General features: G+C 34.7%; 1 protein-coding gene across 6 annotated transcripts in view; it reads left to right on the top strand.

Annotated features, from left to right (window-relative positions):
* The window catches only part of LOC115222368 (myosin heavy chain, non-muscle), a 142,479-nt gene that overhangs the window by 23,374 nt on the left and 99,700 nt on the right, over window positions 1–19,405 (top strand). For all 6 annotated transcript variants that reach the window (XM_029792569.2, XM_029792587.2, XM_029792614.2 and 3 more), the window contains exon 2: window positions 19,078–19,234. In XM_029792569.2, coding sequence (XP_029648429.1) covers window positions 19,078–19,234 — 157 coding nt within the window. The remainder of the gene's footprint in view (window positions 1–19,077; window positions 19,235–19,405) is intronic.

Genomic DNA, 19,405 nt, shown 5'->3' with positions numbered 1-19,405 from the left:
CCCCGTCACTTAGCGGTTCGGCAAAAAGAGACCGATAGAATAAGTACTGGGCTTACAAAGAATAAGTCCTGGGGTCGATTTGCTCGACTAAAGGCGGTGCTCCAGCATGGCTGCAGTCAAATGACTGAAATAAGTAAAAGAGTAAAGAGTATCTGAAATAGTCTCTTGAATCAGTGCTGTCCTGGAGCTAAATAACAATCTATTAAAAAGGAATGCAAGAAAAAATCAATTTCACAAAGAAGTCACATTGTGTAAAAAAAAAGTTCAACAAATTTCCTGGGAAGTGTTTTGAAGCATTTTAGATGTTACTCATGCATGGAAGACATTGTTGATGGTTTACATTTGTACTTAGATCAATGGCAATCAAACTGACTGACCCTACCCTAAAAAAAAATTAACAAAATTTCTCTTTATTAATGAGAACACAAAATAGTTTGCATTCTTTTCTTCACAATGGTGTTGCACAAGCTTAAAATGTTCAAAACCACATTAATTTTATCAAAAATAGTCCACCTCTTTTCAATCTTCAGAGTCTCCCTGCCTACAAGAAACACTGACTGTGATTATGACAAAGAAATTTTATTTTTTCTCTTAACCCTTTAGTTACAGTATTTCTTTTGAGGTGCTCTGTGTTTCTTTCAATTACATTAAATATAACAAAGATTTCAGTAAAATAACTTAGTTATCATTCAGCTGATGTTAGGAACATAAATTGTGACTAAGGTTTGGTGGAAGATTTTAATTCAAAACTTATGAAAACTAGACATTTGTACTCAGAGCCAGACCCAGTTTCAGCCAAGTTGGTAACAAAAGGATTAATAGATTTATTTGCATTGCTGACCATTTTAGAAATGGAAAGGAATTGGCACCTACTGATTGAGTTGTTGATGTTCCTTTTATGTATTTCAGTCATTAGGCTATGGCCATACCAGGGCACTACTTTAAAGGGTTTAGTTGAGGAAAGGGTATCTTGGGGAAATTTCGAACCTGGGTTCTCATTCCTAAGTATTTTTAGATGTTATTATCATTATTGGAATTGGACTTGGAATTTTGGAGTTAGTAGCCCGCGCTCTTAACCACTATGCCATATGCCCGTGAGCAATTATAGAGTGAATTTTAGGGCTTATAAATTTACATTTCCTACCCTTTCTTAAGACTGGTTCCCATATGCTATTCATATCTCCACTCGGTCTGCTTAGTAGGTTGTTGTGTCCTACCATATGTGTTGCTTCTTTTAGTTTTCATATTTTCCAGTGGTGTTCCCTGTCTATTATTTTAGCTTCATCACACAGGGGGAGGTGGTCTCCATTTTTCCATACATGATTAGCTATAACCAATTTATCAACATCTCCTTGTGTCACAGCTTTGCGAGGTTCCTCTACCTTTATTTTGAGGCGGGCGGCATGTTTCGCCTTTGTATAATCTACCACAACTGCATGGGATGCAAATATCTCCTTCGAGTAAAACCACCAATAGAAGAGAATGTGACCAAAAACTGTGTACTCCATCCCATGTAGCTGTGGTAGATTCCCGGCAGTGACCTTAATAATGATAACAACATCGAAAAATACCTTAGGAATGAGAACCCAGGTTCAAAATTTCCCCAAGACACCTGGTGAAGGCTGGAAGGTATATCAGCCAAAACTTGTTAACACCAAACAAGATGAAGACAAATATGTCAAATGTAAATAATGTACATAATTCCTCATCTCTTAAATATAGAACTGTATTAAATTGATCTTAGTAGTTATTTTTGAAAGTCTGGTACTTATTTTATCTGTCTCTTTTGCTGAACTAATTTGCTAAATTAAGCCAACACCCATTGTATGGTGACGAGGGAAGAAACACAGACATAAACATGAGAGCACGTACGTGCACGCATGCACACATACACACATGGTGTGTGCACAACTGGCTTCCACAATTTCTGTTTGCTTAATTCACTTGCAAGGTATTGGCTGGTTTGAAGCTATAGATGATACCTGCTAAAGGTGTACAATGGGACTGAACCTGAAACCACATAGCTGTAAAGTGAGTTTCTTAACAACACAACCAAGTAATTTTATAATTTTTAGATAATCTTTCTTTATCTGAATTTATCAGTTTCTCAACTTCAGCTCATCTTACGGAAATTAATTTTGGGAATTTACATTGTTAACAATTGATGACCATTTATTTATAAGGTAACAAAAAGTGATTACTTTTTTTTTTTTGTTTCTTTTGTTTCGTTTTGATTATGAAATGCGAGCCGGAAAAGCAGAAGCTGGAAAGAAATATGAATTTGTGTTGTCAAAGATGACATGTAGTAATTATCAGATGTGGACATGCAATCAATAAGCTGTCTATGTTCTCACAACAAATGATAAGGAATGTTTGGGTTGGGACAAGATGACAAGATATGAAACAGCAGAAGAGTAATCAAGAATAATGCCATAATAAATGTTTATTGTAAAATATGATGGAGTGGTTGGCGTTAGGAAGGGCATCCAGCTGTAGAAACATTGCCAGATAAGACTGGAGCCTGGTGCAGCCTTCTGGCTTCCCAGATCCCCGGTCGAACCGTCCAACCCATGCTAGCATGGAGAACGGACGTTAAACGATGATGATGGAAAGAAACAGCTTTTAAATAACAATATTTATTATAAAATAAATATTGTTAGTATTAGAAATTTTAAAATACATGACTTATAGTTTCCTCTTCATTATTATTGATTTAAAAATAAATCTTTTCAAATGTAGAGAGGTTTGGAACAAACTACATTTAGTGTGACACATGTAATATCATGAATATTTTTGGCATATTTCTAATAAGTTTATTAAGACTGGTGTAACAGCTGAACAAGCCCAGGAAAGTTAATACCTTTCAAATTTGTTTTCATGAATCAGTTCATCATTAATTTTCATTTTTTTTCAATTCACATACACACACACGCGCGCACACATTGATTTACTTGACAAACTAAAACTTTGGGAATCAATAAAATTAGCTCAACCTTTTAGTATCTAGATCACTGTCAAATGTAATGCTTATTTATTTACAATGTTTTGAATTAATTGTGCGTAAGCTTTGGGTTTTTAATGATGTGATTGTTATTTTTTAGAATAACATCGTAGGGTAGGTGTGAGAGGCTGGATCTGGCTAGTTTGGACATAAACCATGTACACTCTTTGGACTGGATATGACTGGTTTAAATGCTAAATGGTTAAGGGCACATTATTACTGATAACCTCTTGTGGCATATTCTCAAAATTGCATCTCAAAGACTAGGTTTTTTTCCCAGAAAATACTTCGTTTCTGATCGCTTGATACTGTGCAAAACAAATTTAAGAACTTTCTTGGAATATTGCTTATATAACTGGAATGTTGCTGTTATTACACACTTACATCTCATACACCATCTAGAAATCCATCAGGCCAATTGGCAAGGATTCAGTCACCAATGTACTGTGCTTGCTCCCAGGCATAGTGTTACTACACTGTCCTCTGCTCTTTCGAACTAGCAAGCTGCTAATCACCTTCAGTCTGGCCATTCCAGCTCTCATCATCCCTACTGCCCTTCTTCCTTTAATCTTGTACTTAATGCTTTGTCCAATCATTTTTACTTAAATCATTAAAACCCTTTGATTTACCTCTCTTAAATTAAGTGGACATTATCTGCATTGTTATGACGTGCAAAAGTCAAGGGTATTGTTCTTTCATTTCTGCTCTTATATTAGTCTGAGATAATTTTTTCCCCCTATTTTGATATTTTCAGATATTTTTTATTTCAATTCATTGATAACCCTTTGCAAAATTTATAATTTATATCATTCTAAGCTATATTTCTCTGAAATATAGTTGAATGCTCTAAAATACAGATATTCTCAAAATATTTCAGGCCTTAGTCTGTTATCTTCTTGTGGTAGTGGTGGTGTTTAATCCCAAGTTACTCAACATTTAACATGCCTATCATCAAGGGGCATTACAGCTATGGCCATCTTAATTTTTTTATGTGTGTGCAAAGAACTCTGAATAGCTGTATCCAGCATACTTTTTATTTTCTATTTTTAAGATTATAGGTGTGATTTGAGGGAAATTTGACTGCTACACAGATTAACAGACTACAGATGTTCAAACTGAGTATTAACTACTACAACATCTCCTGTCTAGAAGACCTTGCTAAGATTATGGACAATGTCTGACTAATTTAGGGTGTGTGTGTGAAAAAGGAATGTAGTTTGAGAACAGACAAAGAGTGCCTGAGCAAAGGAGGTGTAGACATATAAGACAATGAATGGAGGGTTTATAAACAAGAGGTGGAAAGAGGGTGAAGTAGTAAGATAATAAAGGGGAGTGGAGTGTAAGTAGTTACAGCCCTCTTCTGTACATGCTTTCAGATTTTGATATTGATGACTAATGACTATTTTTAAAATGTTGTTTGAAGATGGGTCAAGTAAAGTTTCTTGCCCTAGGTCAAAGATCTCTATTGTTTTTATCTTAGAAAGTTTTTGGGGGTTTTAAAGAGAGAACTTTGAGTAGTCTGAAATTTTGGCATTTGTCACTGCTTTGCTTAGGAAAAAGAAAAAATATAACCTAGAAAATTGAATATATAAGGAGACGTAAACCCCTTTTCTTTTCTTTTGGTTTAGATAAAGTGCAGTTCACTAGGCAGTGGGAATGTGAAATTAAGTTGGATTTAATACATGTGTAACTAAACTGGACTGAGGAAATTGTCATATAACTATAATTTGAGTGGGCACATGGGTATGGTCACTAGACAAAAGCAAAGGTGTGGAGTTATGCTTTGTAAGTTTAGTTGACAGAAACAGTGTGGAAGTTCAATATGTACAGGGTGTGGTGAATAAACTGTTGTCTAGATTACGTGAAAATGAAAATAACACTGAGATCTCATTTTAACAGATATTTATCAAAATTACATAAAAATATCCTGAAATACTAACCAGTAAATTTATTCAATAAAATCGCCATTTGCTTCAACCATGGCTTCCAGACGACTTCAGAATCTCCTGCAACTTTTCTGGACGGTCTCCTTGTGTAAGTTGGTGAATAGTGCTACAGTCCTTGCCTTCTGGGGTGCAATCTGGGGAATTAGGTTGCCAGATGTTAGGGGTGATGTGGTTGCAGAAATTGCCTGACAGCCATGAATGGGTTCTCCTTGTGTGGCATGATGCAGTGTCCTGTTGCCAGATATATGGTCTTCCAGCAGCCACCCTCTTGACCCAGGGCAGCACTACCTCCTCCAGGCACTGGATAAAGGCTTCCGTGTTGAGTCTGAGGCCATGTGAGAAGATGAATGGAAGCATAACATTGCCATCACTGGTGATCACTCCAAACACCATGATGTTGACTGGATGTTTGATTTTTATCACTCTTGGTACATGACACCCAAACACTCTGAAATGTTCGTATTTGAGCTTCTGGTGCGAATGCCAAGCAGTACAGCATGTTGTTTCCAAATTTCTGGCTGAGTAAATTGCATCATGGTGCTGGTTTTCTCTCAGGCAGTGCCCAACTGACCCTACCATACTGTGTAGTCAACAAAATCAAAAACAAATAATGCACATGTGCAAAATTAAAAATATAAAATGGCGACAATTTACCCATAGCACTTTGTATGTGTGTGTGTGTGCGTGTATGTCTCGGTCTCCTGTCATTGCCTCTGTGAGGTGCCAATATTCAAAGGTCATACTTCACCACCTTATCCCATGTCTGACCATACCAGCGCAGTTGTCTCTCTTGCACACCACATTTGATGCTTCTTATGTCCAACTTTACTCTCGGGGTGCTTACACTTTGTCGTGTATGCACACTGACATTACACATCCAGTGGATTATATTAGCTTCATTTCTTTCAAGCCTACACATGTCCTCAGCAGTCATGGCCCATGTTTCACTGCCATGTAACGTGGCAGTTGGCACACATGCATCATACAGTCTACCTTTCATCCTGAGCAAGAGGCCCTTAGTTGCCAGCAGAGGTAGGAGGTCTCTGAATTTTGCCCAGGCTATTCTTATTCTAGCTGCTACACTCAGAGCAACCACCCCAACTTCAGACTTGGTTGCTAAGGTAGCAGAAGCTATTAACTACTAGTATATGATGGAATCTCTTTTCTGTACATTTTCAGTGTTTATTGCCCCTGAGCATCTGCCACACACAAAAACGATTTTCCCTGTTAACCTTCCTTTGATATTGCTGCACCTTTTACATGTCCATAGCTTACACCGTATGGCGTTTCTACCCACGTCTTTTCTACAGATCAAGCAGGTCCATCTACCTGAAGGGGATTGTAGTTTGACAGCCTTCCTACATGTGTAGGAAGACTTTGGTTTTTGCTAAGTTAACCCTAAGGCACTTCGATGCTAGACCTTACTTCCACACCCTAAACTTCATCTCTAGTTCTGGCAGTAACTCGGCTATTAGGGCAAGGTCATCAGTATAGAGTAGCTCCCAGAGGCATCCTGTCTTGAATTCCTCTGTTATTGCCTGGAGTACTATAATGAATAAGAGAGGGCTGAGGACTGATCCTTGGTGAACCCCTACTTCTACTCAGAATTCTTCACTATACTCATTACCAACACTTACCTTACTAACAGCATCCTTGTACAGAGCTTGTACAGCTATTACCAAACACTCGTCTATCCCCAGTTTCTGCATTGACCATCAGATAAGGGATTAGGGACCCTGTCAAAGGCTTTCCCCAAGTCAACAAAAGCCAAGTACAGGGTTTATCTTTGGCTAGATATTTCTCCTGCAGTTGCCATACCAGAATTAAAGCATCAGTGGTGCTTCTGCCTGGCACAAAACCAAACTGCATCTCATCTAGGCTAACTCTATCCCTAATTAGTTGGGCTATGACCCTCTCTGTAACTTTCATCGCCTGATCCAATAATTTGATACCCCTATAGTTATTTCTGCCTAAAGCATCACCTTTACTCTTGTAGCAGTTGACTATGGTGCTGCTACACCAGTCATTGAGTATGAATCCTTCATGAACTACCTGATTTATTATGCGGATGACAAGACCATAACCCACACCACCTGATATTTTAAGCATCTCAGCGATGATTCCTGATGGGTCAGATGCTTTCCCTGCCTTCACATCCTTAATTGCTTTATCTACCAGGGTACTTTTGATTCGGGTAGCTGGTCCCTCAATTGGGTCAATCTTTGGCAGACTCCTCTTCTCCCATTCATTCTCTACATTCAGCAGTTTTTCATAACGACATTTCCAAGCCTCTTCCTTTGCAGAATCATTAACACAAGGGAACCATTATTCATGCGGCCACATTTCTCTCCTGTGACATCATGGTTTTCTGTCACACACTGCCTTGCAATCTGAAATACTTCAGTTCTTTGGTCCTCATGTTGCTGAACACTGGCCAACTTCTTTTCTGCTATATATACCTGTCTCCTAGCTTCCCTTTCCACTGTCTGATACTGTTCCTTGCTACCACAACTCTTCCAGGCCTTCCAAATCTGTTTCTTTGCTCTAATGGCCCTATCTACAGTATTGTTCCACCACCATGTTACCCTAGATCTTGAAGGGACTTTGCACCAGCTACAGATTTGGTCTGTGGCACTCAGCAAGCTGTCTCACTGGAATTCCCAGCTGCCTTCTATGTCACAGGACCATAGCACTTCTTTCCTATCATCAAATTTCTCGGTAAGGATATCCCTAAATTTCTGACCATATGAAGGGTTCTTAAGCTTCCAAATCCTTCTTTTCCAGATTGGTCTGCCTTTTGGCATCCTTCTGGCCTCGATATATATATATATATATATATATATATATATATTTTTTTTTTATGTGTGTTTGTCCCCCTCCCCACTGCTTGGCAGCTGGTGTTGGTTGATTTACATCTTGTAACTTAGCAGTTTGGAAACAGAGACCAATAGAATGAGTACCTGTCTTAAATAAGTACTGGGGTTGATTTGCTTGGCTAAACCCTTCAAGGTGGTGTCCTAGCATAGTCATGCTCCGGTGACTACCAATGAAAAGAAATATGCAAATTCACTGTTGTAAATGTTAGTTTGAGAAAAAGTTAATTTTCGTAGTATTTGTGTTTGGCCTATTTTAAGATACCTTTTGTATATTGACTGGCTTTACCTGAAATAGTTACGTACATACTCACCCACTCAAACATACACAATGGGACTTACTGCACAATCGATACTTGTTACGTAATTGCCAAAAAATTTTTTGCCAAATGACTTTAAAGCCATGAGCTGATGAATGACCAAACGTAACTGAAACTGGAACTATGCAATAATTTCATCTACTACATTCCTTTCTCGAACAGATTTAAGGCTATGGATACATCACAGTTCACCTTAACATTATAGCTCTCACACGTATTTACGAAAGTATTGTTGTTTAAAATAACTTACATATTTAACAAGAAATTACAAAATGGAAGTTAGACAATGGTATCGCCTATATGTAGGTCACCAAACAACTATTAAAAACCTTCGTTTACTATACTGTAAATTATCACGGACCTGATATATAATAGTAAAGTTCTTTCAGTGATCACTTTTTAATCCAAAATTAGCACCTTCAATGAAATATTAATGGTATACACAGCATACTGTTATTATTCCCTGATCATACTACTACATACAATATGTGATTATAGAATACTGTTATGCCTTGTCTGAAATTTGCTATTGCAAATGTAATGCCGTTAGCATCGGTGTTAAACTATTATCTGACAAATTATCTGTTACTGATCTCTGTCCCCCACAGTGTAAATGCTTATGCTTATATCCATTCATTACTCACACTCTATCCTAAGAACACTTTATGGAGCTAAAGTCCATCATATCTTACTTAATCAGTTGTAGTTGTTTAATATTCATGCATTCAATTTTTTTTTAATTGCTCAAAATGTCTTCCTCTTGCCTGCGTTCTCCAACTATTTCTTTAGTTTTACACTGAAAAGTATTTCATTTGCAAACTCTTTAAATATTGGTGCTGCAGTGAATATGTATGGAGTGACTGGAAGTGAAACCTCTTTTAAGATGTTTGGTAATAAATTTGCTGTTAGAACTGTCATTAATTTGAACTAGAAAATTACATAAGGAAACTTGTCAATGACTATACAGTTACCTTACCTAGCATACAAACTCAAACATTTAAGTGGGGGGAAAAAAGCAAAGATTTAAAGCTTCTGTAAAATAGTGTTGATTTTACAAAGAGAAAGATTTTGATGTTACAACAGAAAACTATAATTACAAAGAAACTGTTTTATGATAAAATTGCATAAGAAGCATTTAAAAAAATTATATTAAATTGTAGTCTTGCGGTTTCTAGTGTATCAGTTTTTGGAAACATTGTTTAATATAGTTTTCGTTCATTTAAGCTACAATCTCTTAAGTTTAATAACAGATTTCAATAAAAAATATTTTTGGCAACTTGGCTGGAAGTACAGGAAGTGATGCACAATGACTGTAAGCCTGGTTGTTCCACTTAGTGGTAAATGTTTGCATTTTATATGAAGTATATAGGTCAATCTTTAGTATAATAACAATTTTCATAGACTTAAAAAGTCTACTTAGACACTACAATTTACAGTAAGTCATATCAAGTAATTTTGTTTCGTAGATTATCTTTAATTGTTGCTGAGTTCTGGACAGACCTATGGTGAAAACCAACTGAACATTGCTCTTCAATCTAAGTCTCTGAGTTATTCTTCTATATGTTTCAACCTTGAGGCTGCAGCCATGCTGGAGCATTGCTAGTAAGGTCATACTTTACTCTTCCTTGGAGCCATGTAGAACACTACCATCATTGGTTGCTGTGTAGGGTGTAGTGTAAAAAGGTTTGTGAGAGCTGTTCTTCTATGGCTTTTACATTTTCAGAGACCCCCTGTGTTTCCTGTAAATTCCAGGAAAATTTAAGCTTTCAATTAAGTCTCAATTTTATTTTATTTTTAAGATTCTATGGTAGCAGATAGCCAAACAACTCAGAATTTGGACTTGATATAGCTTTTGATGCTGCAGCTAATTTGATTGTTTGTTTGTTTGTGTGTGTGCATGCAACTGCTACTGTATATATATATGTGTGTGTGTGTGTGTGTGTGTGTGTGTATGTATGTGTGTATATATATATATATATATATATATATATATAGGGAGTTTTTTTAAAGATAGTAAGGACTGATTTGGTGGAGATTTCTGTTTTTAGCAAGTAGAGCAACCATATAGAGGTTTTCTCGCTTTGATATGTTGAAGATAGCGAGTTCAGTAATTATTTCCAGGTTTATTGTTGTTGTCTACTTTATATTTTGAATATCCCAGAGGCTCTTTGAGTTTGGCATTTTTATATTCTTTTCTTGGTGTTTAAGCCCATGTCTAGGTGCAGTGTGTGTATTTTTCATTTTATGCCCATTTTTGCTTGGTGTTGATGACTGAATTTGGGAAAGAGTTTGATAAATGTTTGAATATGAGCATGTTACTTGAAATAATTGTCACATTATATTGCATAGCCATTGTTAGTTGTTGATTCTATTAACTGGAAGTGGCTACATTGAGCATTTAAAACAATTATGCAAGTTGTTTTTGTTATATTCATTGTCTGTGTTGTTTGTTTTGTTAATGGTCGGAGGAGAAATGGCCTACTTGGAGTAGTTTATTGACTCTTATGGAGTGAAATTACAGTGATGGTTTTGTTTAGGCAAGTCATCAAGCTTATGTACTAAATTCTGAAGAATATTTTTGTTGGGAAAATTGTGAATGTGTGATGTTCATGCTCTTTCTCAAAATGAAAATGGGTCATGAATTACACTTTCAAAGAACTCTACTTTTAATATTGCTTGTCCTGAATTCGGTTGAATTTTATACTGATTGGTTCTGATATCAGCACAAGACCAGCAATTTTTGAAGAAAGTGGGTTAATTAGTTACATTGACTCCAGTACTTGACTGGTACCTCATTTTATTGACACTGGAAAGATGGAAGGCAAAGTTGACCCCAGAGTGTAAAAAACCAGAAGAAATAACTACAAGGTATTACTTAGGATTCTCTAATGATTCTGCCAATCCACTGCCCTCAGTCCTTTAGAAATGATCCCATTGGCTCTTATGAAAATTCAGTTCACTTCATTCTCTGGATTCTCATTTATACCACTTCAGTTGTCTCTGTTTAGTGTATATCTTTCATGTTTTATTTCCTCTGTAGGAGTGGCTGTGTGGTAAGTAGCTTGCTTACCAACCACATGGTTCTGGGTTCAGTCCCACTGCGTGGCACCTTGGGCAAGTGTCTTCTACTATAGCTTCAGTTCAACCAAAGCCGTGTGAGTGGATTTGGTAGACAGAAACTGAAAGAAGCCTGTTGTATATATGTGTATATATATATATATATATATATATATATATATGTGTGTGTGTGTATATGTTTGTGTCTGTGTTTGTTCCCCCCCCCACATCACTTAACAACTGATACTTGTGTGTTTACGTCCCTGTAACTTAGCGGTTCGGTAAAAGAAACCGATAGAATAAGTACTAGGCTTACAAAGAATAAGTCCTGGAGTCAGTTTGCTCGACTAAAGGCGGTGCTCCAGCATGGCCACAGTCAAATGACTGAAACAAGAGTAAAAGAGAGAGAGTATAAACCTGATTCATTAAGACATTCCATATAACTTTCTGTTCTTCATTTTGAAACTGTGTAAACTTATGAAGAATTTTGTTGTTTACTTTAGTGGCATTTTGTAGCTGATGTTTTTCATCTGCTATAACTAACTGTTCTAGATAGTTTCCTTATAGACTGTGTAATTCTAATATTTTGACGTTCAAGTCCTGTCTAATCTAGAATATCTATGAATACTTTGTCCTGTTTGAAAGTATTCTACCAAAGATTTTACAATAAAAAATGTGGTTTTTGTTGTCCCAAATAGATTAATTGGAATTTTGACTTTCATTATTTGTCTTCCAAATTAAAAAAATTAAAAAAAATGCAAAAATATAAAAGACATCAGGAACAGAATGTAGTTTTTCTTTTCTTTTTGTTTAGTTAAGAGGAAGGGACAACTGAAGGTTTGTTATATTTCAAATGTGTCTTGTATCTGTTAAGATTTCCTATAGTGACTAATCTCTTTATTCTAAATAAACTTCACAATCTATCACTCATTTCTTATCATTAGGACAGGAGTGTTCAGTTAAATATTTCTGAAGATAATTTTGTTAATTTTCTTTTTTCTGTACAAGGATAGGTTCCATACCTCCCTCTCTTTTGCTGATCACTGAAGTCTGAAGTGATGCATGGGAATACATTCTCAGTTAAAAAAATTTTTTTTATAGGAGTGGGGATAAAGTAAGGGTGTAATACTGTGACTGAATTCCAACTGAGGGGGTCATAATTGCTAAGCAATTTATGCAATTTCCTTAAAATGTTTTGTAATCTGTTTGCTATTATATCCTACTTGGCAGTCTTTTGTTTGTGCAGTCTTTGAAAGTAACCATGGTTATAAGTATAACAATTGATTTCACAGATATTAGATTGAAGTTTTAAAAAATTGTTGTCTATCCAGCTATAAGAGTCATAAGTTTTCAATTGTCTCTAAATTCTATGTTGCTTAATTCATGCAAGCACGATAAATCAGATATAGGCACCTATAGGTTGTGTGATTAAGATCTCTTTGTAACCATGTGGTTTTCAGTTCAGTCCCACTGCACAACACCTTGAGCAAGTATCTTTTTCTATAGCCTTGGGTTGACCAATAACTTGTGAGTGAATTTGGTTGATGGGAACTTTGTGGCAGCCTATCATATATATATATATATGTGTGTGTGTGTGTGTGTGTGTGTGATGTTTGTCTTCTACTATTGCTTGGCAACCAGTGATAATTTATGTCCCCCATCACATAGCAGTTTGGTATAAAAAAAAAAAAAAAGGACCAATAGAATAAGTACCAGACTTAAAGAAAAATACTGGGGTTGATTTGTTTGATTAAATCCCTAAAAACAGTGCCCCAGCATAACTGCAGTCCAACAAGTGGAACAAGTAAAAGCTAAAATTAATGATATAAAAACCAAGGACTTGAGCACTGTAGTAGACAGTCAGCGAAGCTTCTAAGTTTGTACACAGGCTCTGAATTCTATCTCCCTGTTAACTGGAAAAATGAATTCAAGTGTGACAAGCCTTCTTGGTGGTTGTAATGTAGTATTATCAGTAAAAAGTAATGGATTATAGCATTCCTGAAATATTTCTCATCTCTCTGTTTAAAACTGGGTTAAAATATGTTTCAGGTTGTAGAAGGGGTATGCTCTGAAACTAAATACAGGTTTCCTAAATCTTCTAAATTAAACTATCAATTTAGTCAGTGTAATAAGGAGGCAGCCATCGAAATTCCTTTTATTTGCTGTGATCTGTTATCCAGTATAGTGTTAATAGAGGTATATATATATATATATATATATATATATATATGATTTTCGTCATTTTTTCCCTTTTTGCCTGTGTGGTTTGTTTTCAAGTGCTTTGGTTTTTCTGGGAACTCCCTTTAAAGTAGAAGGAATAGCCAAGATTTTTTGACTGCTATTTCTAAACTTCGGTATGTGGTGAAGCAAATCGTTGCTGAACCCTAATTATATAGTATTACTTAAACTTACCTTGGAATGGTCCTTTTCATGCCGAATTCTACTTGGTGAAATTACTGATTACTTCTTAATTAATTAATTAATTTCACCCTTTGTTATTATATATATATATATATATATATATATATATTATATATATATATATATATATAATGTATGTATGTATGTATGTATATAGTCTCTTCTTTCTCGATTATTTTGAGATTACTCATTTTAAGCATAAAAACCCTCAGCAATCATTTTAATAAATCATTTGTAATTTCTTAGATTATGAATTAAGTTTTTTTTTTTTTTTTGTGCTGATGTAACAATATACTGAGTTGATACTTTTTCTTTTTAAGTGCTGCTTTATAGTCTGTAAAACTATTGTAGAGAGAAGAATAACAGAAGGCAGTTATGTATTTTTCTTGTTAGCGAAACTGTAACATCATATACTTATGGAAAGTAGGGTTCTTCAGTGCAGGAAACACATTGTTGATGTTGCTCTGTGGCTTGTTTAGAAGAATATAAATGCTTTTAAATAGTAGGTATCTTCTTTTCACTATGTAGGAGACATTGAAATGTTTCCTCAGTAATATCTGGATATACTTTAACCCTTTTGTTACCAACCCGGCCAAAAGCGGCTCTGGCTCTGTAGTATAAATGTCTTGTTTTCATAAGTTTTGAATTAAAATATTCCACCAAGCCTTAGTCACAATTTATGTTCCAAACACTATCTGAATGATAACTAAATTATTTTACTAAATTCTTTGTTTAAAATAATTGAAAGAAACACAGAGCATCTCAAAATAAATACAGTAACAAAAGGGTTAATCACATTCTGATCAACATTGATCTGTGGCCTAGTGGTTAGGGTATTGTGCTCACAATTGTTAGATTCTGGGTTTGATTCCTGGACTGGGTGGTACACTGTGTTTTTGAGCAAAACCTTTCACTTTATGTTGTTCTGCAATCATTTAGGCATCTGATGTGTGGAACACTTGTGCACCTGAACAAGCAATGTCGATTTGATGGAGGGAGTGTGCTGGTGTACAGCACATACATTTTGATTACTATAAGCAAATCATTTGTGCAGCTCGTTCAGCATAAACTGAACAATCATGATATCTTTGACAAGAGATTCCAGTGTGTGTGAGTATAAACACATACACACTTCTTAAACAAATTGTACTGCAGCAGGATTAAGAAGTTTACTTCCCAACAATGTGGTTTTTGTTCCAGTCCCCCTTTAGGCCACTTAGGGAAAATAACTTTCACAATATTTCTGGGTCAACCAAAACCTTGAAAATGAATTTGGTAGATGGAAACATAAAGTATGATATATGCATTGTTATGTGGTTAAGAAGCTTGCTTCTTGAACTTGTGGTTTGGGGGGTCAGTGCCATTCCACAACATCTTGGACAAGTGACTTCTACTGTACCTTCAGGTTGATCAAAACCTTGAGAAGATTTTACAGAACTGAAAGTACTCCATTTTGTGTGTTTGAGGGTGTCTATGTCTTGGCATCATGTGATGATTATCAACAAGCATCACCATCATACAAGTGATGTTATTCATTTCCAGTCTTTCATTATGAACATGCCTGCTTGGAAACAGGTGAATGTTGGCAATAGGAAGAGCATTTGACTAGAAAATCTGCCTCAGCCAATTCCACCTGACCTATGCAAATGTGGAAAAGTGGATGTTAAATGCCTATGATGATTATCATATATATATATATATATATATATGTGTGTTGGCTTACATTTGTGTTCTATGCAGGTTGTGAGATAGGTGTGTTGTCACCTCTGCCAGCAAATCTCCAGCTTTCTTCGCTGTTTGAAGACTTTTGGAATTAAGAATCCCTTACTTGAAAATCAGGTTGCAGATAGGAAGGGCATCTGATTATAAAACATTGTCTATATTATATATTCACTTAACCCATGCTAGCATGGAAAAATGGCTGTAAAACAACGATATATACACTTACATTAATTATATTCTGTGGTGTGTAATATTTCTTATACAAATCTTTATCCTTTTGTGTACATAGTTGTTACTTTTCATGTGGTTAATTTTTAGTATATTTCCAGCTAACCAGTACCAGATTCCTCTTCAGCAACATTAAAAATTAGTTTCAGACATTGAGCACTTGTGCATTCATTCTTGAGAAAATCATTGTATTCATATTAGTTAGCTTTGTAAATAAGAATGGTTGTAAAACTGTCTGTCACTTAAGTATAGCCAGGTTTCTGCTTGAATTTTGTTTCTGATTAATATTTCTTTATTTACTTCTTTATGGTTAAATGTTATTTTCAACACTTTCAGTTGCTTTGTGGTTATGTTTATGTTTAACGTTTTTCAACATTTAAATGTTATGAAATATGTATCATTAGATGTAACTATTTGTTATTATTGTCCATCAGCTTAGTAAAGAAATTATTATGTCTTTGTATAAATTTCCTTTAATATAATCTATGTTTCAGTTTTCAATATATTTAGAAAAGGTTTGAATGCTACAGCATCCAATTTCCTTTTGTCGCAACTCTTAACTCTGTGTCTAATTAAGAGATGATTTTAGTTTATTTCTAATTGAAGTCAAATAATGAGACAAGACCTAGATCTCATTTTTAAGTTTTACATAACTTCAGTTATTAATTGGCTTTAATAATGTTGTCATTTGCTTAGACTTTTTTCCCCCCAGTACAGTAGTTCTGTGCATTAGACATCATATTTGGTATAGCTAGTTTATCTAATGATTCAAAGAGCTCTCACTTGTATTTCTACTAGAGGTCCTTCAGTCAATGCTGAATATGAGTAATTATCTTTCATTAATACCAGCATCTCCCATATTGCGGAAGCATTGCACTCTTAGAAATTTTGCTGTAATATGAACATAAAACCTACTTTCCCGCATGATTTTCAGTAGTGCAATATTCTATAATGCAAGGATGTCGATAGTAAATATCTTTAGTAGTTGTGATCCTCTTTTCTTCTACTCTGATTGAAAATAAGTTAGCAATAATAAATACCCTTTCATGTTTAATGATAATCCACTTATGCGTTAATGCAGCATGCTTTCACTTCAAAAACATAACTGAAAAAAATATAATGGAAAGAAGGGAGTTACTTACAAGATGTCATGTAAAATGAAATTATGAATTATTTTCGTTGTTCATAAAAAGGAAGGATATATTTGATAATTTAGTCCCAAGTCACTTTGGGCAAATAACTTTCACAATATTCCTGGGTCAACCAAAACCTTGTAAATGAATTTGGTAGATGGAAGTGCACAAGTGTTCCACACATCAGATGCCAAAATGATAGCAGAGCAACATGAAATGAAAGGTTTTGCTCAAGAACACAGTGTGCCACCCAGTCCAGGAATCAAACCCAGAATCTAGAAATCGTGAGCACAATACCCTATGAATTATTTTTACACAAACGTTACCAGTATTGTTGGTATTGCTTAGTCCACTTTAGCTCTGACTGAGCTGACTTGTGATCAAAAATATCCCAGCTGTGTCCATACAGTCAGTATCTGGGACTAAATTATCAAACACATCCTTCTCTTTTAAGATTCTGGGGTATAATTTGCAGCTGGTTGGTTACAATTTCTGGCAGGATGTACAATCAATGCTTCTAGAAAATAGATATACATTTATGTGACTTAAGCAAATAAAGTTGATTTAAGTTTTGCTTTTGGCTTAGGTTTAATTCTGTAAGTCTGTTTTATCTAAGTTAATAAAAGGAGTTTTGATATAAGCTTTGGGGCTTTTCTCATATGTTAAGCACAATGCAGAACAGTAGATCTATTTATTCAGTCTTACAACAGTTTTTTGTTTTTTTTATTTGACATTTTCAAGCTTCTAGCATGGAAGTAGAGAAGGAAAATGTGCTACTTTCTTGTCAGTACAGCGTGGATACCTTTCCTCTTGAAATGAATTTAAATTCAAAATCGCTGAGACCGTGTTAGATGAAATAATGTGAACATTGTTTATTTATCAGTTAAATGTTTCTTTAACTGTTTTCACAGTGAATGGTTTGTGCTGTTTCAAATGTGCGTTTCAACAAATGTATTTTTGTTAAAATGAGATAGTTTATATTTTCTTTTTATTTATTTTAAAATTAAGTAACTAACTTACCATTAAACTTTATAATTAGCAACTAGCTTGTTACATTGCTCCATCTTAATGATAGTTAAAACAGTATTGTTTATGGTGTGTATTATTGTTGTGTCAGGGGTTACCTATGTTGAAATGTGCTCCATGGGTAACCCAAATAGTATCTTGGTGAATTCTTTTATTTGGTTGTTCAGTTACCTTAGTTTTATGTTTTCATCTCATTTCCATTGTCTTTCATGTCTGTTCTATTTCTTCTTTACCTATTTTTGCTTTAACTTCATTTCTTTCCTATTAATTCAGTTTTATCACTCTACCTATCACTCAAAATTGTGTTTACTAATTAAATTCTTTGAACAATATATTCATTATATCTTTTCTGAAAGTCTTGTTTGTTAAAACCATTCCCCTGTTACTTAGCCATTTCTTTACCACCAGAGAATTGGTTGCTTTATTTATTGTCTTCAGCTTTAGGTTAACAGATAAGGCGTTTTGTTTTCTGTTAAGCTACCAATTTTTTTTTTTTTTTTTTGGAAAGACCATTGGCAGATTATTTTCAACATAATTAAACACTATCTTACTATTTACCAAAGTATATCTTAACATTTAGCATTAATAGAAAGTGTTCTAAAAGTGATTCTTGCCACTAACAAGTTTGGAGCTTAAGCTGACATAGTTTTTGTTCCTTAAAGAATTGATAAGCTAAGTATAGTAGGGATTAAAAAAGAAAGTTGCTTACTGTAAATTGATTTCAGTGCTTGATTTTATAGAAAAGCAATTCCTAATTTTGGGTTTTAGTTATTTTACAAGAACTATTTTTGCTTAACATGTTTATAGTGTACAAGTACTTTCTCTGGTAGAGGTATGGTTTCAAAGCCAAATTCCAAAATGGAAACGCATAAAAATTATGAACTTGTAGTACATGAACCCTAAGGTAGTGTTGAAAATCCACGTATAAAAGAAATTCACCATTGTGGTTTTTAAGTACTTGGTCTTGTGGTTCGCCACTAATGTATGCATGTGTATCTCTTCTCTAACTAAAATCTAAAATCGACAAGATTGTCTATATATAGAAGTAAATATTCACACAGAAACTCAGTCCTTGGGGAAGAGTTTAAGTGACCCGGGGAGGACATAGGCTAAGTTTCAGAAATGTGACTAAAAAAGTAAAGGGGTGGGGCTTATTTTAAAATGTGCAAAGTACTCTGTAGAGCACCATTTTTTCTTTCTTTTTTTAGTTAAAATAGAAAGTATTATCTGTAAAAATTGTGTTGTAGAAGTTCTGGAATTGAATTTTTACTTTTTGAAATAGTTTAAATAAAATCCATGATGTTATGAAAAAAGCCATATGCTTTAATATTTATCTATTTTTACTTGCAGACATATTCTGGATTGTTCTGTGTTGTGGTGAACCCTTACAAGAGGTTACCTATTTACCAGGATAAGGTTATTGAACTCTATCGTGGCAAGAAACGGCATGAAGTACCACCACATGTTTTCGCTATCACAGATACAGCTTACAGAAGCATGCTTCAAGGTAAAGTAGAATAAAAACAAAATTCAATATATCATATAAATATTTAACTATGTTTAAAAAATTTAAATCAACTTTCCAGCATTAACTCAAAACTTAATAGCTATACAGAAAAATATTTTTAATATTAAGAAAACAAATGTTTTTTTTATTTCTTACATCTGTTGATCCTTC

Source organism: Octopus sinensis, linkage group LG2 (genome assembly GCF_006345805.1).
Source record: "Octopus sinensis linkage group LG2, ASM634580v1, whole genome shotgun sequence".
In the NCBI taxonomy this organism is placed as follows: domain Eukaryota; kingdom Metazoa; phylum Mollusca; class Cephalopoda; order Octopoda; family Octopodidae; genus Octopus; species Octopus sinensis.
This window is presented reverse-complemented; position numbering and strand designations above follow the sequence as displayed.